The sequence below is a fragment of the Narcine bancroftii genome, chromosome 5 (assembly GCF_036971445.1).
Source record: "Narcine bancroftii isolate sNarBan1 chromosome 5, sNarBan1.hap1, whole genome shotgun sequence".
Taxonomy (NCBI): Eukaryota; Metazoa; Chordata; class Chondrichthyes; order Torpediniformes; family Narcinidae; genus Narcine; species Narcine bancroftii.
Genome location: NC_091473.1, coordinates 241,137,141 through 241,161,028, shown reverse-complemented (window position 1 = coordinate 241,161,028; position 23,888 = coordinate 241,137,141). Strand labels below are relative to the sequence as shown.

At 39.4% G+C, this 23,888-nt stretch overlaps 1 protein-coding gene across 8 annotated transcripts in view; it reads left to right on the top strand.

Annotated features, from left to right (window-relative positions):
• The window catches only part of LOC138765094 (endosome/lysosome-associated apoptosis and autophagy regulator 1-like), a 110,198-nt gene that overhangs the window by 8,918 nt on the left and 77,392 nt on the right, over positions 1 to 23,888 (top strand). For 7 of the 8 annotated variants that reach the window (XR_011358472.1, XR_011358473.1, XM_069941804.1 and 4 more), the window contains exon 2: positions 21,841 to 21,961. Coding sequence is in view for 4 of the 8 variants with exons in the window: in XM_069941804.1 (XP_069797905.1) it covers positions 21,841 to 21,961 (121 nt within the window). In the remaining 4 variants the exon portion in view is untranslated. Of the gene's footprint in view, positions 1 to 21,840; positions 21,962 to 23,607; positions 23,719 to 23,888 lie in introns of those variants that run through there. The other variant, XM_069941805.1, reaches the window with a different exon arrangement.

The window sequence follows — 23,888 nt, the reverse complement described above, 5'->3', positions numbered from 1 at the left end:
GGCGGCGAGGATTGACCATTTCGTCGGTAGCGAATTAGCAAAAATTAGAGCATCATGATCATTTTCAAAAAATTGAGATTTAAAATTACCATAAAAGACTTTTAACACTGCAGGGTAATGAAAAGCAAATTTGTAACCCTTTTGCCACAGTACTGCTTTAGCCGAATTAAATTCCCGACGCCGCCTAATAATCTCCTGACTCAAATCTGCGTCGAAAAATACTCTATTATTTTGAGTCATCATTCGAGTTTGACTTTGTCGCCGTCTGTCCCGCCAGCCGTAGTATCATCTCTCTGTCCTGATATTTCAGACAACAAATTAAAACTGCCCGCGGTGGTTGTCCTGGAAGCGGTATCCTCCATAACGCTCTATGTGCCCGGTCCAACTCTAGGCCTTCCGAAAAAAACATCTCAGGAATCCATTTCTTCAAAAATTTTATTGGATCAGAACCTTCAATATCTTCTGGAAGACCCACAATCTTCACATTATTTTTCCGACTTTGATTTTCCAATGAATCAATCCTCTTCAATAATTCTTTCTTCTGAATTCCCCAATCCACAAAAGAAGCTTCCACTTTCTCCATTTTTACCTATTATGTTCAACTTGACTTTTACATTCAAGAAAAACTGTTTCAATTTAAAAAAAATTACTGTACTGTATCCACTGATTTGATATACTTATTGACATTACTCTTAACTGCAGTCATATCTTCAGACATTAGTATTCATTTTAGTTGTTACTTCTAAAAATCCACGAGTCATTTGTTTAAACATATTATCCATTTGATAAGCAATCCCTTCCAAAACAGCACACACAGACTCCATTCCAGATTCCAGTGCCTCTTTTTGAGGCCTACCTTCTCTAGATTCCACTTCCAGTTGTTCCTGCGTGTTGCCCCGTAAAGGTAAGTCTTATTCCTCTTCAAATGTCATCGGTCCCTTTCCGGTGCGGCTGCGGGTTTGAACGCCCGACGTCGGGACGTCGCCGCTCGGGCCCCCCCCACGGCCCACACCCAATCCAACAACTCCCGAACCCTTGAGACACCGCGCATGCCCGGTAAGGCCAGGGACTGCGCAGGTGCATCTTCCGACGCCACTCTGCGTGTCCCCAGCCCACCCGACGGCAGCGCGGGCTCAAGGATCGCACGTCTGTCCTCTACGCCATCTTGCCACACCCCCACTAGCTCAAGAGTGTTAGCAGGCAATCTTTATCCAGACCAACTTTACTGCTCAAATTTCTCCAGGAGTTTATTTTTAATGCTGAGTCCACAATAAAATTGATCCATGTTATGCTATGACAATCGTTATTCTGGTTGTAGCTGGAGATTATTTTCTTGGGCGTCTGAAATTCAACTTTATAGTGTCCTCATCCAGAGGTCAAATATGCATGTTGATTTCAGCTATTGCTTCATCTTCATTTTGTGTGAACAGATAAAAGTTCAGAATTAATTTACATGTACAATACTTAGAACAAATAGCTTATCTTCATTCAAATTACAAAAGGAAATGTTAAATTAAAATTTTAGACGTACAGCACGGTAACAGACCCTTTCAACACAGGAGCCTGTACTTCCCAAATACCCCAGTTAATCTATAACTCTGATGCGTTTAGAAGGGTGGGAGCAAATTGGAGCACCTGGAGGACACCCACGCAGACTTGGATAGAATATACAGACAGAACCAGATAAGAATTTGAATTGTTGGTGCTGTTATAATAGCATTGCACTAACTGCTGTGCAAACTGCACTGCCAAAGGAAAGATTTAAAAAATGTTGTTGGATAATGTAAAAGCAAATTTCAAAATGTGTGAATGGTTTTCCAGTGTACAATACTATCTAAATGATCAATAGTAATTAGCTGTATTTTCTGAAAATTTGTGTGAAGTTCATACTTGCAATGACAAATGGAGAAATGAACTACAAACTGGAAATATGCAGTGCAAACTTAGCCCCAACATAATTTATTGGAGAAACTAACACTGCACAGTTTTGTGCTGAGCTGAAGTTAATGGCTGGATTCAGTTCCAGATACAGGCTGCCCATTTTTCATTCTTTCAAGTTGAATTACATTGAACCTTGCAGTTTCACAGAAACATATGAAATAATATTTTCTACAATAGGTCCAAAACTCCAAATGCTTGAAATCCACACCATCTGAGAATAAATGTTTCAGGCGCAGAATAATAAATTTATCTATGTTGCTAAATTATGTCATGTTCTTCTTTACTGGTGCCTTTTGTTACTTATTTAGTCAGTGCACTGTGCTGCTGTTAGATATTGTTGGAAGCAATTACAGCTATGGTAGTTGACAATTTGTACTGAGTTCACAGCACAGAAGACAATAGTGATTTAAGTCGAAACTAGTAACCTCACTTGCCAATGGTACAGGTGCCCTGAAAACTCTCCTGTTAGTTTTGATGCTGAGCCCAGGCTCCATGGCTGGAATCACTCGGCTGTTGGGGCTGGAAGATTTCCACTTGTTCCAAGTATTTGTGAAGACTGGACATAAGAGGCTGCCTCACTGGTTAAAAACACAGTCAGAGCAAGATCATAAATCCAACTGAAAAAAAAAATGAACAAAAATATTCAACTTTTAACAATTGACATGAACAAAGAACGTTACAGCACAGAACAAGCCTTTTGCCCCTTGATGTGCCGACCCATATATTCCTTTTTAAAAAATTTTTTAAACTCTCCATACCCTGTAACCCTTTATTTCTCTTCCACCCGTACGCCTGTCGAGGGATCTCTTAAATCCCCCTAATGTTTCAGGGGGAAGAATGGGAGGGGAGGAGTCCAGACCAACAACCAAAAGATGTTAATTGGATATGATAAGAGGAAAGGTGAGAACTGATTTTTGGCTCTGTGAAAGAGGGGAAAAGGGGAGGGGGAGAGACAGAACTACAAGGGAAAAAGGTCTTTCAGCAGGTAGTTTTACAAACATTAAGTTGTGGTTTTGAAATATGGCTCGACCAACGATTGGGGAAGGTAGCTGATAAATGTTAAAGTAGCTCAGATATTGGATTGGTATATGTAGCACTTCAGTTGAAGTCTCTCCAAAAGCATTCTTTTAAAGGCTTCATTTATCTAGTATGTGGTTTTTGTTGTTTCCACCAGTGTGTAACATTTTAGAAGTGAGAAAATGTATTGGACTTGTCATTAGAGCAGCATACACCAAAGAGGCCATAGTTAGATTTTTAGCTGGTGGCCAGCTATTTTTAAGGTGATGAAATTTTGTCAGCTTGACAACATACTTATTCTTCATACTTTTCCAATTATTTTTGTTTAAATTGGCATGTAAGTATTTACATATGAAATAATATTTTCTACAATAGGTCCAAAACTCCAAATGCTTGAAATCCACACCATCTGAGAATCTGGTTCTCACAATTCTCAAACTTTTAAAATTTAGTGAGCTCTTGCGTGTGTTAGTGCGTGGGTAAGCACCACAGATACACAGCGGCAACAAGCATCATTTTGAAACAAGCAATCAAACTGTGACAACGCTATAATTTTGGGTCCTACTCTTTCCACTTACCATATATAGCATACGTATTTACCTACCCATAATAATGGATCCTAAAGTAGATAAGCTTCATGGTGTGAAGAGAAAGAACACGTTGAAATTGAGTGACAAACTTGAAATAATTGAGAAACTAGAACGTGGTATGAGCAATACTATTCTAATGGAAACATACAATATTGGAAATTCTACAATTTATGATTATTTAAAAAAAATGCGAAGAGTAAAATTCTAGAATTCACAGCCTCGTCCGAGCCTTACAATAAAATTACACAAATAAAAAGTTTACTCAGTCAAAATTAGAAAATCTCGATAAAGTGTTGCATGAATGGTTCTTGTTAAAGCTATCAGAAGATATGGGAATTCTGGGCCAACGCTTATTGCCAAAGCAAAGTCTTTTTATGAGCAACGAACTTCAGCAAATACAGCATGCTTCATTTATCAATGAATAAATCATCAAAATATACTGGTTCATCTCTTCTTTATTCCTCCTTAATTTTGAATTTCAATTTAACTGCCTGAGAATCCAGAGATTTAAAAAAATCCAGTCTGGCCTAATCCCTGAGAAATCCAGATATGAATCTCTGCACTTTCTGTTCCTTTTGATCCCTCCAAATGTTCTACTTGTTTAGAGATTCAGATGTGACTGGCTTGTAAGTGTGCATGCTTTGAGGAATGCCCCAAAGTTAAAATTCTACATTAGATTCTCTTGAAAAAGGGGTCTCTACCCTATTCACACATGTTTGATAATGTTTTCTTCTGCATTCTCAGTGATCATTGGAGATGCACTGAAAATACGCCCCACTTGTTCTTTCTCCATATCATAAGTTGATGAATTGTGGGGCCATGTCTATTGTAAGATGATTCCCAAATTTTGTCAGTACATTCTTAAGAGAAGCATCATTCCTGTTGTATTAATTAGTTCTCAGAGTTTTTTGCATTGGTGGTTTGATGGATAAGATTACTCATTCTAATGTCACAACTATTAGATTAAAAAACAAGTTGTGACTTGTTGATGGACAAATCATTCCTTTCAGTAGTTTGTTTCATCTGGTAAAGCAATCTATGTACATAATTTCTTTCAAATGGCAAAATTTTTCATGGAAAATAATTGAGCAAAAATGTTAAGAATTTTTAATGACTGTCCTTTTGCTTAAATGGCTCAGCTGCTCAAGGTTCAAATAATCAATTAATAAAGTATCAGAAATGTGACTTGCTGAGGATATTTGTAAGTAAGTATGTGTATAGATATTGCATGGCCTGTGAGAACTAAACAATTTGGGATTCGGACCCACCCAAACTTTCAAATGAACACCTGCACGTGAGCTCTTTTCCACAGTTTTTACCTGCACCTTTTAAGAGTATCACACAAGAAAGGGATGTGAAATACGCAAATGATATCTCCCACTGTTCCTCCTTTTTATCATTTTTATTTTATTTGTAGGATGTAGATGTCATGACTAGGCCATGTATTCATTACTCAGACTTAATTACACCTTTGCAGTCTTTGTGGTGAAGCTATATAACACAGTTGTGCTGAGCCAGGAGTTGATGCATTCCTGTGTCCACATATACGAAGATATAGGCTGAGCTTGTTATCCATTAGCACGGCATGTGAACTGACAAATGATAAAATGTTTTCCATACTACATGGAGTACAGTGATGTGGTACATGACATACAAAATAGGACACCACAGCCTCATAGAATTCTCAAATCAGTACCCAAAAATTTGAGATACAGAAAGAAACTTGCTCCAGTTGAATTTATTTGGAGGGAAAAACGAATAGATGAACACAAGATCTACACGAGTTTCTTGATGAGTAGATGGCGTAGTTGTGTGTTACAGTCAATTGTAATATGAAACACAATCCCCTGCTTACCATCTTTTTCACTCATTATTCTTGCAACATAGAATAATGTCGGCTTCCCTCTGGTGTCCACTAGTTGTATAAGGTCTTTAGTAAGGATACCTGGGCATGGGCATAGTGGTTGCATTGGGACAAGCAGTTGGGTTGTTCCACTCCCTTAACTGTTGCCTAGGTTTTTGGATTGTTATCCTGGCCAGTTCCACAAGAGCTTTTCTGACTTGCTCAACCCAGGTAACCAACAGACGGGAATAATAAGTTGAAGTCTCCTCATGTGTGAATAATAGGATATTGGCAGCACTGATGGAGCCATTGCAGTGACAGTGCTACTGTTGGTGTGGACCCATGGGGAGCAAGAGAGCAGAGATGCTGTGCTCCCATGGGGTCCAGCTGCCCAGTCAACTGCGGTTGGCCCAGAGCAGGCTTTGCTAAGGGAGCCAAAGGTGGGTTTTTTAAATTTGGAATCCCGCGACCACAGGTCTGCACCCAAGATGGCGGCACCTACTAATCAGCAGAAGCCACTAGGGACTGCAAACTCCGGGGAAGTGGATGTCTGGAGCAGGGCACTAGAGGACAGGAATATCACCCCCCCCCCTCTGTCTGAGAGGGAGAAGGGAAGGAGACAACCCGCAGAAATGGTGACCACGGCGACGGACCAGTGAGGCTGTGCGACTGAGTGACCAGAGCACATAGCAGGCTGCTGGGGACATGAGGCGAGGAACCGAGGGAAGCTTGGCTGCTGGAGACTGCTTTTGGGAGACGTGCTAGGCCGGAGACTGGCTCGAACTGGCTGGAGGGGTACTAGGTGAGGAGGTGCGAGGGTGTTGAAGGGTTCCTGACCACGTCGGAGGTTTGAACCTGAAGCTTGGATTGCCAATGGTTTGGACTGGACTCTGTGGCTGCGGGGCTGCAGGAGGTGAATCTAATAGACACTCAGTGACTCGGAGGTGGGGGGGGGGAAATCTTATTTTGCTTCTCTCTCTCTGACTGTAAGAGGCGCTTAGGTAATTCCAGAGATGAATCTGTCTGCCTTGCAGCAGGCAGAAATGAAATTTCATGTAATATGATATGGTTTGATTATTATTATAATAAATTGAATCTTGAAGTAATGTACTGCCAGCAGTTTCCCTTGAAATCTCGGGAGAGAATCCCTCACACTTCCTAGAAACATGTCTAAAGTACCTTAACAAATAAATTAGGACTTAACTTTAATAATAATAGTATAGCAAAGAAATAGTGGATAATAATGCTTAGCATTCAAATATATGGACATGAACTTTTTCAATTCCTGGATGAGACTGTTTGGTCCATCAGTTTCAATGAAATTGTAGGTATCAATGGAACAGGATAGTGCTGCTGTCTAGAGATTATTCTACTGGTAGTGCTGAGGAAGGAGGAAATGTTCAGCCATGTTGAGAAGGTAGATTAGGACAATGAGCACAGGATGCCCATCTGTACCAGTGGTTTTGAGACTGCCCCCCTTAAACTCCCATTCCACCTGAAGCAATCCTTATGCCATGGATGCTCTGTGATGAGTCAGGGATTGCTTCAGGTGGTAGGTGAGTGGAAAGAATCGTACCTCATTGACTCGTTATGTGCACGGTTTCATAACTCCAAAGGAAATGGACCAATGACAATTTTTCTCAAGCAAAATATTTCAGTTACAATTGGGTCGAGAGCAGTGGTTCTTAATCTTCCCTTCCCACTCACAGACCACCTGAAGCAATCCCTGACTAATCACAAAGAACTTATGGCATAGGGATTGCTTCAGGTGGAATGGGAGTTTAGGGGGGGCAGTTAGTGATGGACTGCTCAAGTAATAGAGCACATGTTTCTACACCAATGAGAAATTCCATCTGAATTGGGGTCAGGCCTGGGAAAACATGGCACACCTGTGGTTCCTTCACCTACTTAGTTGTTATCAAGGCTGAGTGCACCTGGATAGTTTTAACTGCCAGCTGGACAGAGCCTCAGATAGCAGTTTCAAAATTTGCAATATTTGGATCCAGAAATTTTCAGCTTTAGGTAAAGATAATTGATCTCTATTAGGCTAATGAACTAAATAAGATAAAATTAGAATGTCCTCGCCTCTTTGAGGTAACGAGTTCAATTATGATAGGGAGAGGTTTTAATTTAGACACACAGTAATTATTATAGAAGACCACCGCCTTTAGGCTAGAAGGCCACTTTGAGGGGTGCAAGGATCCTGTGAATTTTCCCTCAGGAATAAGCAGGCAGTAGTAATGTTTAATCATATTGTTGTTAATTCACAATCTCATATTGTTGGATAGATTTTTACATAGTTTGGGAATTAAGGGACATGGGGAAAAGGCAGGTAGGTGGCAATGAGCCTATCATCAGATCAACCCTGATCACATTGAATGGTGGAGCAGGCTTAATGGGCTGTGTGGCCTACTCCTGCTTCTTGTGGTTTTATGTTCTTGAGTTTTTGTGGTTTGAATTCTTTACCGAGGTAATGTCATTTTCCATACTATGCTGGGAGGTCTGCTACTACAGTAGGTAATGCAATAGTAAGAACTAAACAGTAAAAGGAATAGTGTTACAATGTCTCATAGTGCAGGGCATAGAGAAAAAGTTCAAGAACATCAAGCAGGTTGCTTGAAAAAAATAGTGCAAGGGCATCACCTTTTGCCTGTGAGAGATTCATTTAAGAGTCTGATAACAGTAGGGGGGGGGGGGAAAAAACTGTCCATGAATCTGGAGGTTTGTTTTTCCAGCACGTGTATCTTCTGCCTGATGGAAGAGGGGAGCAGAGAGTATGCTCATCATGGGATGAGTCCTTAAATATGTTGGCAGCTTTCAAGGCACAGCAGGAGGTACAGGCAGATTCGATGGAGGGGGGTTTGTTTGCGTGATGGCCTGAGCTGCATTTATAAATATTTGCAGTATCTTGAGTTGGCAGAGCATTTCCTGCATCAAGCTGTGATGCAGCCAGGTAGCATATTTTTTTTATGGTCCATCTGTAATTGGAACAAATCTAAAAGTTTAGATTTGTTGTTTTTCTCAATTAAGTTGGATTGTAAAGTCAGAATGATGGTTACAAACATGAAAACATTTGCAAATTTTTTTCTCAATCGCTTAGCTTATTAATGGCTAATGGTTTAATTTATTCAGAAACCTAACTTGGAAGGCACGTTTATGATTGTGTCTGCTTCAGCCCTATCTGGTACAAGATAAAATATCTGGTTTTCTAAATCTATGAGCGACCTTCTGTAGCAACAAAGAAAGAACAGCACAGGTTTGTGTTCATGAAATGAGTACTACAGTAATAGTGTTCTTCAGTGATTTGAGTACTGTGGGGTCAAACCTCCTGACAGAGCTATGCAATCCTTGTAAGAAGGCACATATTTAAATCAGAGTGAAGTGTGGGTGGGTGTTGGGGGGGGGGGGGCGGGGCAGAAACATAATTTTAATGGGTAAACGTTCCAAATATTAATATTTTATTCATCTGGGAAGATACAAGAGATGAGTCTGCCTTACAGTTGTTGAGCACTGGCTGCTTCTGCTTTCTCCAGTTCTTGGGCTGTTCAATTGTCTGTTCCCTCTCTGCAATATTTCTGTAAAATGCACAATGAATGACCATAACTGATGCCTGAAGATAAACTGCAGGGAACATGGGAGTTCACATTCAGGGCGATCAATGTTGCATGGATGCCATTTATCACCACAGCAATTCTCTGGACTCTAGCCATTTTGAAACAGTTGATGGCCTTGCTGATCTGTGTGACAGCACTGACAAGATGATTACGAGTTGCCCTGGTAAAGCAAGCATTGGTGAGTTCTTCCAGATGAGTGCATGGCAGATTCACTGAATTGGTCAAGGTCTCCTGTCACTCTCTCAGAAGAGCCTGTGGCACAGCTGTGACAGTGAATGATGTTGTTGTTATTCATCACAGAGGGTGTCTGTATGGCCAGGAGGCCTGAAACACTAAAAGACTCCTGGCCTGTGGTTAGACCTCTGAATGCCTTGGTGAGTAGGGAAGAGCGTTCAGACCTCCTTGTGTATCTGTTCAATCTGGTTTCCCTTGCAAACTCTTGCTATTCCCAACTCCTCCTGTTTACACATATGAAGTACAATTCCTGTCAAGAAGCCAAGTTCAGTGATTGCATTAATTTTAGTAAATGGCAACATGTAGGGGAATCTTCCAGAATACTTTGTGCAATATATACAGGAGAATGTGATAATAATTCTATAAGAAAATTCCTTTAAAGTATGACCCTTTCGCAAAATACTTTAATGACTAGCAGCTGGTAAGTTGGACAATATTAAAATGTAGCCTGAAATCTTCATTACAGATGAGAAGGGATCAGTCAAAGACTTTTTAACTGGGTGAGAAACCCTCTCTTATTCCATCATTTGCCTAGAGTGAATGCTTTATTTACTTTGATGGTATTCATGCAGAGATGATTCTACAGTGGATTTGCAGAATTGTTGTGGGAATCTCCAGGCACTAGGCCTTGCAAACTCAAAGGATTTTCCTTCATGTATTCCAACATTGCAAAGAAAATCAACTAACTCTGAGAACAGAGTCATGTTAGAGTCTAGTAGGCGATGGGCAAAGGACAGGAATTAAAGGATATTTGTAAGCCAATGACCATGTAGTTTGGTCTATGTGGTCTGGTGCTGTATTTGAGGATGGGGTTAATGTGTGCTGTTCAACCTAAATGGACTCTACATGAGAGGAAAAACAAACTGCAGAAGATGCAGAGACTCTGTAGAGAGATATAGATAGGTTAAGTGAGTGGACAATGGTCTGACAGATGGAGTACAATGTTGGCATATGTGAGGTTATCCGTTTTGGAAGGAAAAATGGAAGATCAGAATATTATTTAAATGGCAAGCAAAATGCAGCTTGCTGATATGCAGAAGGTCTTGGGAGTACTTGTTCATGAATCACAAAAGCTTGGTCTATAGGTGCAGCAGGCTATCAAGAAGGCAAATAGAATGTTGGCTTTCATTGCTAGTGGGATTGAATTTGGGAGCAGGGAGGTTATCCTGGAACTATGCAAGGCATTGGTGAGTCAGCATCTGGAATACGGAGTGCAGTTCTAGCCTCCTTGCTTGAGGAAGAATATACTAGCTTTGAAGGTCATGTAGAGGAGGTTCACTGGTTTGATTCCAGGGATGAAGGAGTTAGCCTATGAGGAGAGATTGACTTGTCTGGGGCTGTACAAAGGAATTTAGAAGAATGAGGGGGGACCTTAAAGAAAAATCTAAGAATTATGAAAGGCATTGATAAAACAGAGGTTGGTAGGTTGTTTACTTTGGTAGGGGAAATCAGAACTTGGGGACATAGTCTCAAGGTTCAGGGTAGTAGAACTGCTTTTTTCCAGAGGGTGGTGAATCTGATATTCACTGCCCACTGAAGCAGTGGAGGTGACATCAGTAAATATATTTAAGACAAGGTTAGATAGATTTTTACATAGTAATGTAATTAAGGGATATGGAGGAAAGGCAGGTAGGTGGAGATGATCGTATCATCAGATCAGCCAGATCACACTGAATGACAGAGCAGGCTCGACGGGCCAGAGAGCCTACTTCTGCTCCTATTTCTTGTGTCTACACATTCCACATTCCAGTTGCATTGAGAACTGCGAAGGCAAATTGTGTCCTTTCAGTTAGTTCTCTTTCTCCACTGGATTTTATTTTCCATTGAAATTAAGCAATGTAGTGCAAACAAAATTGGTCCAATTTCTCAACATATTCATATTTAATATCCGTGAATATTCATAGATTTGATTATTTGAACTAGGTACAAGACTTGTACCACTAGGTTCAGGAACAGCTGCTACCCCTCCATCATCAGATTCCTCAACATTAAACTCAGTCAGAAACTCATTTTAGGACTCTTACTTTGTAGATTACACTGGATAATGAAGATTTTGCTTCCTGAACATTTTGGATCCTGGGCTGCTGATCACAGAAATTGCCTTAAAATTTTCCTACTATGAACCTTTTTTAAAATGTAACCTATTTTTGTGATTTCCTATCATTTTAAGTCTACTCGAAGCTTGTAAAACTATGAAGTGCAACATGTCATTGAAAATTAATTTTCCGCACTCGCACTTCTTCCCTGGTGGCCTTGGTGCAGTCAGTATCAAACATGGTGAAAGGTTTCGCCAGGACATTGCGAGCATGGAAAAGCAGCATCAGGGCCCACTATTGTTGGGCATTGAAGCGAGGGGCATTAGATGCTGAGTACAAATGAAAATCAGTGGCCAAACATTTTTAGATCAGTTGAACTAATGCAATGTGTCAGCATTATTATGTGATTAGACATGCTGTATTCAATAAAAGTTAATTTAATGTTTCTCCAACTTCCTATGTAATACAGCAAATCTGAAATTTGTGTTCAGTTTGAAGTTATCCATCATAGTCCCATTTTTCTTTTCAGGAAGAAAAGTTGTTTTTTTTAAATAACACGGAACAACAATTTCATTTATTACTGAATATTTATTTTCTGTATTGCACAATCTGTTTATACTTTGTTTACATTTCTCTCTTGCATATGTATCTTAATTAAGTACAGTTTTTTTGCACTTCTGCTAGGTAGAAATTCTGCCTGGACTGCAGGGAAATAAATCTCGATGTCACGTATATACTCTGACAATAAATCTGAAGTTTGAACTTTGAAGTTCTGGATATAGAAAAAATAATATGATTTGGAAGACTGAATTCACTTGGGAATGTTTATTTCGAAACGGTAGAAAATTGCTCTGCTTGCCTTGGCTAGGCTATAAACTAATGAAGTAGAATTAGGATAGGCGTCGACCTCTTTAATGAATGCTTATTCTGTTTGTGATCGACTCATCATGAACTTCAAATTTAAAAATAGGAGTATAGTAGATAAAATTGCATGTAGAATTAATGACATCTGTTAACATTTAAAATGGGTTAAATACGCTGCTGTGGGTTGTAAAGGAGAAGGGGATGAATAGTTGAATCAGTAATGCTGAACTGACAATGGGAGCAGCTGAGAGAGATACAAGATTATGAAACTTAACATCATGATTCATCATATTAGCCAGAACAGCAATCAATAAGGTAAACAGGATGGATAAGAGATATTGCAGTGTCAGTTCAATACAAATTCATATACTCTATATTTTGGCCTAAAAGATGACCCTGGAAGCACCCAAAAAATATGCTAAAAAAGGGTCATCTTGTAGGCCAGATACCAAAATGTGACCTTAAAATTCTAGCCAGCAAAGTGGACCGTTTTCGACTGTCTCCCCACCACTAACAGATCTGACACCACCGCTGCCATAACTCACCCAGACATTTTACAATTTTGGAGCCTGAGGTCCCGACTTCTGCCTGGTGGTCCAAGCTCCTGCCAGGAACCAGTCTATCCCACCCCAAGCCAACATATAGCCGTGGTTCCTGCACCATCTGGGCAGTGAGGCAACTTCTTCGATGTTGAGAATGGAGTCGTTGTTGCCAACTTCAACTGCAGTCGATGCTGAAGACTTGCACCCAGCACCATTCGGCATCTTCACGGCCAGAAGCTTGCTTAATTTACAGATTTGTTACTGGGGTGTTGTAACAAAGTTTGGATTGTCGCTGGGAGGCCTGGACACCAGTCTCCGGCACGTTCCTTGCAGGTGCCCTGAAGCATCAAGCAGAAAATTGGCGGGTTGTCTTGTATGCCTGATATCTGATTTAAAACCATGAAATTCAGGCTGAAAATGAGGACCTGTCTTTTTTGAAGGTTGTCTTATCTGTTGAAATATACGGTAATTAGCAACCTGTATTTGAGAAATAATATGGAACAGTTTTCCTACGGTTTGTGTGGCAAATCTACTCACAAATATATGGAATCTATTGGTATTAGCAGGGCAAAAGAACAGATGCAGAGCCAATTTTAGATGAGAAATTTTTTGGGTTATTTTTTATACATTGTGCATCGCTCTAACAGTCCCATTAGCCTCTTTCACACTAGCATTCCATTAAATTGGCCATCCAGTGTCCAGGGATATGAACGGAGGTTTGGCTTTTCACACTTGACCACTCCTAACTGGGACACTGAACACTTCCGGGGTTACAGCTGTTCTACCAGTGATGTCATGACGCAGCGAGAGATGGTGGACCTGCCCTAAATCCTGATCAGTGTATTATGATCTTGTATTTGAACAAAATTAATCATGCCTAATTATAACATAATTAAGCTTTATGTGCAGCGCAGTATGAGCCCTTTGGTTCTTGTTGTTGCTGTGCTGACCTATATAAACCTTTATAAGGGACCGTGGGAATGTGCTAGCAATAAATAGCAATAGCTGATAATTTTTAAACCGGATAGGAAAGTTGGTAGTGCTATATTGCTCAATTTCTATAGTGCGGGAAAGTTTGTAGCATGATGGCGCACAATTTATATTTCTTGGGAAAGTTGGTAGTGCTACAAGCTATGGCTCTGCGGAGCCTATAGCACAGGGAAAGTTATAGCTGCATGCAGGTTAGCTCAGAAAGAACACGCTGTTCCCAGAAAGAATAACACGAACCGAGTTGAGTGTAGTTAACAATCTCATCTTTATTGGGCTCACAGCCCTGCTTTTATTCTCAAACCGAGGGGAGGGGGGGTGGGGTGGTCAAAACCCCCTCAGCACTGATTGGTGTATTTGGGATCCACTTTCCCTGATAGGCTAGTTAAGCTCTTTTGGTTGTGGCCAATTGGAGGGCAGCGCTGTGGGCCTCATGCAGCCTGCTGGATCGTTGCGTTCGTCCTTCACTTTGTGAGGCCCCCGTGGGGGACCTGCGAAAGGCTGCCAGAGTAGCACTATTGCGTACAATTTATAAATACCGTGGGGGGGGGGGGGGAGCGATGACAGACTAGCAGTGAAGTTACTTGGAGAGACCAGCCCAGGTTCTTGGAACCTTCATGGAGGCTGCCCAGTCTGAGTCTTGCCTACAAAAGGACCAGGAGTCTTATGACCGTGACTCGTGTGGATGGACATTTCTTCAGAGGCAATGCAAGAAGAGTTTGTGAGCTTGTCGCAGCCACAACTCCAGTCTTCCCATCAGTTCAACATTCATTCTGGGCATCAGATTTCAAAGGCCAACACTTAACACTGAATTTAAAAGACTGAAGTATCTTTCTGGATTTTGGCCTGGACTGTAATGGTTTGGATATATTACACACATACACTAGACATCTGTGCATAGCTGGGGATAGATTTAGTGTTAAGGATAGTTTAAAAGTTAAGACTATAGTTTAAGAGTAAGAAATAAAATTAGTGTTTTAAACACTGTTCATTGTCCTATTGCTGCTCGTTACATGCAGTACATTATACTTTTAAAATTGAAATGAACAGTAGTCAGGGCATTTCAAAGAATGGCCCTACTTAGAAGACTGCATATCTTTGAGAAATATTTCAAGATTTTAAAGTTGTGGCTTTAGCATCTATGTTGACATAACCACGTAAAGCTTGGAAATACTGCTATTTTGTGCATTTTTTTAAAAAAATTGCACTTTTCTGCCAGGCACAGGATGTACCATTAGAATGGAATAGACTTTTTGATGCCTTTTTAAATTGTTTTGATTTGCTATAATATTTGATTCTAGTACTAACTTTTTTGCACCAACTCTATTGATGGGCTGTGTGCTGAAAACATTTGGCCAAGAGCAAGGACTATCTTAAAGTGGGATGAGCTTTGAATAGGACAAGCTTTAATGGTAAATTACAATTTGAATTTACCAGAGGAACATTGTGTCTGGTTTGATGCAGAAGTTACTGCTCTACAGGAAACATCAGGAGACATAAAGAAATCTTTGTTAAAATTCTTTTGGGATAAATGCAATTTGGTATGCAGAGATATTGTAATTATCATGGACGATTCTTCACCGAGAAATTCTTAGTTGCTGGGGAAAATCATGGTTTCATTCGGCAAGTGCACATTAAAACCAAAACTGGCTACTTCAATATACCTATTACTAAAATCTATCTTTTACAGGAAGCTGAAAGTTTTCATTTCTAATCTTATATTTAGTATATTTACTTTGTACTTTCATATTTGTGTGAAGGAACTTGCTTAGGCGTAGATTTTTTTACGCAATTATGGCAGCATGGTTAGTTCAATGCTGTTACAGTGCCAGCGACAGGATTCAAATCTGGCACTGTTTGTAAGAAGAAGGAATATCAGTTTAAGAACACAGAATGGCTTCAGAATCTTCCTGAAACAAAATACCCAATTTCTAGCTGAAAGGTGTGGTTTTTTCTTTAATGATTTATAAACAAGCTTTGTGGAAGTTTATGAAGTACTCAAGAAATCTGATGTTTGGACAATAACACTTCTCAGCTCTCTTTTTGGCTTTTTATTTTAAACCATTGTCTTCAGGAGACAGATATGAACTTTGGGATTAGGTTAGTTTTATAAATTTGCACCGTGACCACAATTACGGCGGCATGGTTACTCATTGCTGTTCCAGCGACAGGATTCAAATCTGTACATTCTCCATGTCTGCATGGGTTTTGTCTGAGTGCTCTCGTTTTCTCCAACCGTTCAAAATGTACAGGGATGGTAGGTCAATTAGGTGTAAATGGGTGGCATGGGCTGTGGGTCAGAAGGGTCTGTTGCATGTCTTTTTTAAAAAAAAACTGATCAGAGGAATGTAGAAAAATTTAAAATTAACAATGCTTCTTGGAAAACCACTACCCTATTAATGGTCATGTCAACTGCTCTGATACGTTGGGTAAGGCATTTCTCCAAGCCTGGGAGAAGAACTCAATGCAAAGGTAAAATATCAACTTAATTTCATGTTTATATTTTATAAAAATCTTACTGACATATAATTTGAGTCTATTTAGTTGTTAATTTTTTTCATTTTGATTGAAATTTGAAATAATTTGTATTGTAAGCCAGCATGTGATTAAAATTACATCAGTGAAATTTATTTTCCAAGCTAGTGAACAATAACATTGCTGTATGGTTATTCAAAGTGCAACAGACATCAAATGAAATGAATTATTATGCATTTTATAGAGCTAATATTTACAAGTATGCTCTTTCTCAGTACTACTTTGGAATAAGATTACTTGATGGGTTTCAGTATGCTATAGAAATGGTGGTTGGCCCATAAAGAATTTAGTTTTTAATATTGTAAGTAAAATGTACTCTATTTTAACTAGTGTCATAAACCCATAATTTCAAGATTCAATTTTGTTTTATTGTCATATAATAAAACAGATAGAAAATTGTGGTTTGTCTGCCATAGGCAGAGAAAGAGAAGCAAAAGGGTCCCTTCAGAGTCACTGAGTGTCTGTGAATTCGCATCCAGCCACACAGACTCCATCCAGCTTCTGCAGCCACACAGACTTCATCCCAAACCTTCAGCATCCCAAGCTCCAGATCCAAACCTCTGATAGGCCTCACACTCTCTCACATCCTGGCCGTATACATGGTGCCCCTTCAGCCAATCTCCATCCAGTAGGCTGATGTGAGTCTTTTGACTGCAAACGCCAGTAGCCCACATCCTACATAGGTTCCTTGCCTTGAGTCACCAACAGCCTCTTCAGTAGCAGAAACCCTTCACAAAATTTCAAATGCAATTTACATTGTGCACAAATAATTTTTTGTGCTGCTTTTTAAAAAAGTCGCACTCAAAGACAAAATTAGACTGCAGCTTCATATCAAAACAGTGTCAGTGGTATGTTTCAATTAATTGAGCCCATTGGAAAAATGTTACAGTTCAGCTTCACTAATATCAACATGTCTGCACTTGCTATGTCCCATCCATACAGCAGAATATTCTGTTAGGGTATATTGCACCGTGATTATACTGGTGGTCACAACTTGTGGAGATTTTACTTTTCATGCCACCCAAGTTGTTGTGGAATCTACAATCAGTAATTCATAAAATCATGAAAATTTACACCACAGAAGGTCATTTGCTCTTTGTGTTTATACAAGCCAAAAATAGAACTTAAATTAATTCTGTATTCCTTCTATTTAGGTCTTTTTACATGGAGATCCTGCAATACTGCTGTAAAGAAGCACCGAATTGCATTGAGCCGGCTTTGCTTTTTTGTTACACTGAGCCAAACAACGCTGGCATAATGCAATTCGGTGCTATGACTACCTCTGCTGCCCCCCCACCCCCCCCCCCCCCCATTCTGTGTTCATACCTTTTACACAGAATGGCGTGGTGCAATAAAGGTGCAATATTCCCACCTTGAAGAGGCTGTATGAGGGACTTTTGTTTATGATCCTTTAGATTACAGCTTTTCAAATGGCACTCAGGTACTTTTAAAATGACAGTAAACAATAGATTCAAACATGCTGAATGCTTGTTCAGCTTATCCAGCCAGCAAGGCTAATGGACACTCTCTCTCCACATTGTGGCAAGGCAGGTGCTCTTTGCTGAAGCAATGGTCTCACTGCTGTATTTTCTGAAGTAGCCCCAGTTTGTGAATCTGCCACCTGCTGGGTTTCAGATAATAATGGCACTCAAGATTACATACAAGAAATGGCAATTTAGGTTTCCATACAACTTCTGGGGCTTTATCGGGAAAACAATTGACATCAAGGCTAACATTCCTGCCTTCACCACCTATTGGATAGTGAGTTTTAGAGCCTTGCTATTGATTTTTTTTCTAAAATGCTCTGCTTTCCTCCCACATTATAAAAGTTGTTTTGGTCAGATGATTGGCCTAGAATAGGTGGATTAAAGAGATTCGTGTTGAGTTCATGAGCATGTAAAAAGCATAGGCTACAGGGAAATAAATGGGGGAAATGGAATTGATGGGGTTAAGTGGATCAGGAGGAAAAATTATGAAACACAAGACTATTATTTTAAAGTTATGCCTCCTGGTTATTTTCCTTTGTACAAAGAAAAAGATATTCCTGTTCAACCTGCCTAGACTCCTCATTACTTAATACATGCCCTCATTTTCCTTTGTTTCAAAGACGACTGCATTCAAGTCAATCCTTCCGCAGAATTGTAATTATTCACTTAGTTAAATAAAAAGCTTGTTTTGGTGATTCTGACCATGAATGTATCAAATAGTTATTACTAATTCACACATAGTTCATTAAAATCTTTCAGCATAGGGGATCTGCCTCCCTTATCTGATCTGCTATGTGTGAATTCAGATTCATTGCAAGGAATTGACTCTTAAATTTCTTCTGGAGTAGCCGAGCAAAGTTTTTTGATTGTAGGAAACTGCTTTTCCACAATACAGTCAGAATAAAACTTAATGAGTCATCTGACATCAAGCTTTGCACCATAGTTGAAAGAGTCATAACCTGGTGGACCAACTAATAAGATCAAAGCTTTCAGCCAACCCACAAACTATTCTGTCACCATCACAGAGTAGATCTTTAACACAAACTCACCAAATGCAGCACTTTAGTGATGTGTAGTTAGAAGGAATGAGCCTGAGATCCTGAAATTTTCCACCAGACACCATGTCTCATGGCATCACAACATATATGGGCAAAGAAACGCTCTACTTTGTATCACCTGCTGGTTTCAGCTCATGAACAATTACTTCTCCATGGTAGGGGATTCTAAGACAAGAGGACATAACTTCAGGATGAAAGGGCATCAATTTAAAACAGAGACGCAGAAAATTTCTTTAGTCAGAGAGGCGTGGCTCTGGAACGTTGCCACAGGAAGCTGTTGAAGTGGGGTCATTGGGTGTATTTAAGGCAGACAGAGATTGATGGGTATTTGATTAGTCAAGGCATCAAGAATTATGGGAAGTGGGCTGAGTGGGAGGATTGATCAGCTCATGATTAGAATGACAGAGCACACTTGATGGGCCATTGGCTTTGCTTTTCCTTCTATATCTTGTGAACTCCTTTTGCAAGAAACAAGAAGGTAGTAAATAGATTCTGAGTGGAGTACTTTAATTATGACTTATTAGCTACATTCGTCAAGCAATAAATGGAGGGGTAGGTTAATCTGCCTAGAATTAAGTATAACATAAAATATTTAAACATTAAAAATGCTAGCCCCTTACTTGCTCATGGTAGATTTTAAACACTGGAAGCAGATGGAATAGATGGAAATTAGATGGAGGTCAACGTGGGTTCAAAAGTATATATGTAAGATCTGGATATGTTTATCAATGCATCAAAAAAATTCAACCTGAACATCACGTGGTGGTGAGCGGGAGGTTTGAGCTAGTGGAGTTGTTCTAGTGAACCGGTGCGGACTTGAAAGGCCGACATGGCCTGTTTCAGCTCCGTAAATGGTTATGGTTAAAACAGCAACCATTGGAGGTGTGCTAGTTTAAGCTTGACTCACTCTTCACTGAAACTATCTTTGCAACAAAAACTTGAATATTTACTCTGCATAATAGTTCAATTAAAACCTCAAAATTCAGTGTGCATTTGGCAACTCAGTTAGTTCTACACGCACAATCATTCTAATCAAATGAGATGGATTGGTGGGATTGCGAAATGTTAAGTAGTTTTTTCACTTATGAGCTACATAAATTTATCTGAATGATTTGAGGCAAATAACAATGAGTCATACATGCATCCACTCATTTAATAGATGATTTACTATGTTATGAAAAAGTGTTACTTCAATATGTACACCAGAAAACTTTTTAAAAGCGTGGAATAAAACAAATAGAGTGACTGGGGAAAAATCTCTTTTGTGAAGATTAGGAATTCTTCAGGTATAGGAAGAACATTTTTCAAAGGTTTCTTTTATTGTCATGGAATAATGCATAAAAAATGTAATATACCTGATCTACATTAATCGTAAGAGTTGCCATGAGCATTGCACGGAGCCCCTAACAATAGGAGAAAAAGAAGCAAAATAGTCTCTTCAGAGTCACCGAGTTTCCATAGATTCACCTTCCACACTCCCACATAGACTCCAGTTCAAACTGTCAACAACAGGAGCTCCAGGTCAAAATCTCTGATACAATCAGGAAGCCTTCAGTGCCTGAGGCAAAAGCAAGTCGTCTGCAGCCAGTGTGAGGCCTTTGACTATAAGTCGCCAACCGCCCACCGTCTGTGTGGGTCCTTTAGCCACTGAGCCCCCTCACTGGTCTGCTACTGTGGTCACCTTCCCTGTGGCGTTGTCTCCTATGCTTCTCCTTTGCCATGGAATGTGTTCCCCTGTTTCTGGTATTTTGCTCAGTTCTGGTACTTTGCCCAGCACAGGCACTGCCATCTTGGGCACTGACCTCCATATTTGCAGGATTTAAAAAAAAACATCTGCTCCTTTAACAGGCATGTTAAAGCCTGCATGGAAAACTGTTTGCATTGGGACCCTGACAATAGGACCCTGTGGAGCAGTGCTGTTTCTCCACTCCCTACTTTCCCGGGTCAGCAACCAGCGGCAGCAGCTCCAACATCACCGTCTTTTTTTTTAATCCATAGGAGTAATAGCATCTCTCACTGTGTGGCTATCTCTCAATGTTAATACAAGTATCGTCCTGGATTGTCTAAGACTAGTACTTGAACTCACTACAAAATTAGTGTGTGAGAGATTCACTGTAATATACTGTATTTAATTCAACCTTTCCTCCATTGTAACTCCCGTAAATCAAATACTGATTTTCATAGATGATCAACGACGTCTGACAGGCTTTTCTTTGAAAGGTTTTATCAGTTATTGAGGAGAAAATGGTCATTTTCAATGTGCTTGCATTTCTCAGCTTTAGGATGTTGCAAATAGCCATTCAATGAGAGATTTGGATGAAGTAACATTGACTCTCAAATACCTCTTTTACACAGAGAATTCAAGCTGGATATTATCTGCCTTTTGCATGCGTTGTCTAGCTGAGTGAAGGTATTGAAGGTGGTATGGCGGGGGGGAGGGGGGGTGGAGGTTCTGAACATACCCGGCTTTAATCTGCCAAAGAAGGCAGGGTCGGAGGTGGAGCATTGCGAAGTGGGACCAGTCTAAAAGGGCAAACCCCGTTGCAGAGTCGAAACAGGAAGGGAAGATAACGTCGTGATGAAAAGATGAAGGAGGCTTGCAGCTAATGCAGTGGACACTTTGGAGATTGCAAATGCTGGAATCTGACGCTAAAACACAATCTGCCGGAGGAACTCAGTGGGTGAAGCAGCATTGAGGGAAGGAAAAGAATGGCTGGCATTTCGAGAAGTTTTGACATCTTGAAACATTAGCCATTCATTTCCTCCTACCGATGCTTATTGACACACTGAGTTCCTCCTGCAGATTGTGTTTAGCTTGTTATAGCTAATGTTAATAGGATCCATGTAATTCTTTATTCCCATAGCTCTTCACAAAATTGCTACATCTGATTGAGTTTGAGTGATTTTAACGAGTTTCTTATAATTTTCCAAACAATGTGGTTATGTCATATAACTTTTAGTCATTTTTTATTTGAATGATACTGGAGGATTAAACTGTATTAAATCTTTGAAGGAATATCCATTACTAGATCTGAATTGTAAACAATATACTTTACCCATGTTTAACATGGAACATTTCTCATTTATTGCAGTCGGATTACTATTATGAATACACAGATTGTAATAGTCGAGGCTCGAGGTGGAGAGTCGCAGTACCTCACATCCCAGGAAACTGCATAGGACTGCCAGACCCAGTCAATGGCACATCATGTTGTAAGCACTTATCAGATTCAAATTTCTGTTTGATTTTTTTAATATAAATATCCACAGACATTCAGAGCGCCTGCCCATGAAATGTTTTTTTTTAATCTAGAGCATTGCTATTATAAAAAAAATCTATTGACATGACAGAATAATGATATTTTTTTCTGCATTATATAAAGAGTGAATTAATCCAACTCTGGTAGGATATTGTCTAATGGTTAAATTGTTACAAGCAAAATTTACAGCATTTCCTGGAATTTAGACATCTAAGGGGGAGAAGATTGAAGGTTTGAAGATCTTAACAAATACTGTTGAATTATTTCACCCCCCACTTCCCTCTCCATTCAGGAGCTGTGCCCTCCCCTACCACCCCAGCTTTTTTTCTTCTCTTCTGCCCTCCCACCTTTATCCACCTCTGACCTCTTGCCTGTGGGCGCATGCTCCTCCCCCACCACCCCCCCCCCCCATTTTATTCCGATGCCTGCCTGTTTTTTTTTCTCATACCCTGACAAAGGGCTCAGGCCTGAAACATTGGTTACAAACAACAAGAGCTCTTTATTTTTTGATCAGCAATGATGCAATGGATCAAGTAACCTATTGCATCCTATTTTTTCAACGATTCTAAGAATCATTGAGATTTAACTTTGTTCTATTTAATTTTTTGAAACAATTGACCCTGTTTTAAATGCATTATTTCTCACTGAGCTGAATGCAATTTAATTGACATGCATCTGATCTTATTAAATACCAACCTTAGTTTTGAATATATATATTTTTAGAAAACATTCTGAAAGAAATATCTTTTGAAAGCCTCCCTGGTCATTTTAACTTGCAAAGATGCAGAGAATCTGATAGAAAGTAAGAAACTCCAAATATGTAAAAGTTTAATATTGTAAGATCTCTGGATTGAACTAGTGTTCACTAAATAAGCTCATGTAGAGATTGCATAAGTTGTGCAATGAAAACTGTTTTCATCTTGAAGCTCATTTTGAAATCCATTCAGATTTTTGTTCATTACTTGTAATAATCTTCATTAAGCACCAAACATCGAATTACATTGAGGTCATATGAAGTATTTATGATGACGACAGGTAATGAAATGTACACCTTATTTCTCTTTAATTATATATTGATTGGAAGTTGCTAGTTTGTGTTTCATCTTGTCACTAGAATAAGAATATATTTTTTATTATATTTAATTTCTAAGAATTTATACATACAAAAAGGACTCAATGATTATTATATACAAATGTATTCAAATATATTTTAAAAATTATATCCTTAAAATGCACATTAAGCCTTGAAATAACCCCTCTGTACCTTAAGAGAAAGGAAAAAGAAACAGTGGAGAGAGTGGGAGAAGAAGGAAAAGGGGAAAGAGTCTAGTAACGGTAGCGGTAACATGGAAATCCGATTCCCTCTTACATAATGATTGTTGGAATATGGAAATGCAAAGTTGTATACCCCTGGAGAAAATTACTTATAATCTTAGAAATTAATATAATAAGTTCATAGATATTTAGCAGTCTTATTTGAATTATTTAAATGCCACATAGTTTCGTTCATTTATTATATAATTTATTTTTAATTTTTATTCCTTATTAGTAATTTTTATATTTCTTTCTTTGATTGTCTTAAATGCTGATGCAAGAAAGTTCCCGCAAAGATCTAGTAATTTCTGCAGTGTGAATTTCCCTTTCTTGAATTGAGGATGAGTTTGAGAGAGACCTCATAGCACTTTACTCAAGCTGGCAGAGTAGATAAAGGTGATGTTTCCAGATGAGGCCTGATAAACAATTGTGCTAAAATATTTAATCTTAATGTTTAATTATAAGAATTTAAAAGCAATTGGGGATACAGGGGTGTTTTTCTGGTGGGTAAAAATGGTGAGTGGGGTGCCGCAGGGGTCGGTGCTGAGCCTGCTACTGTTCACAAT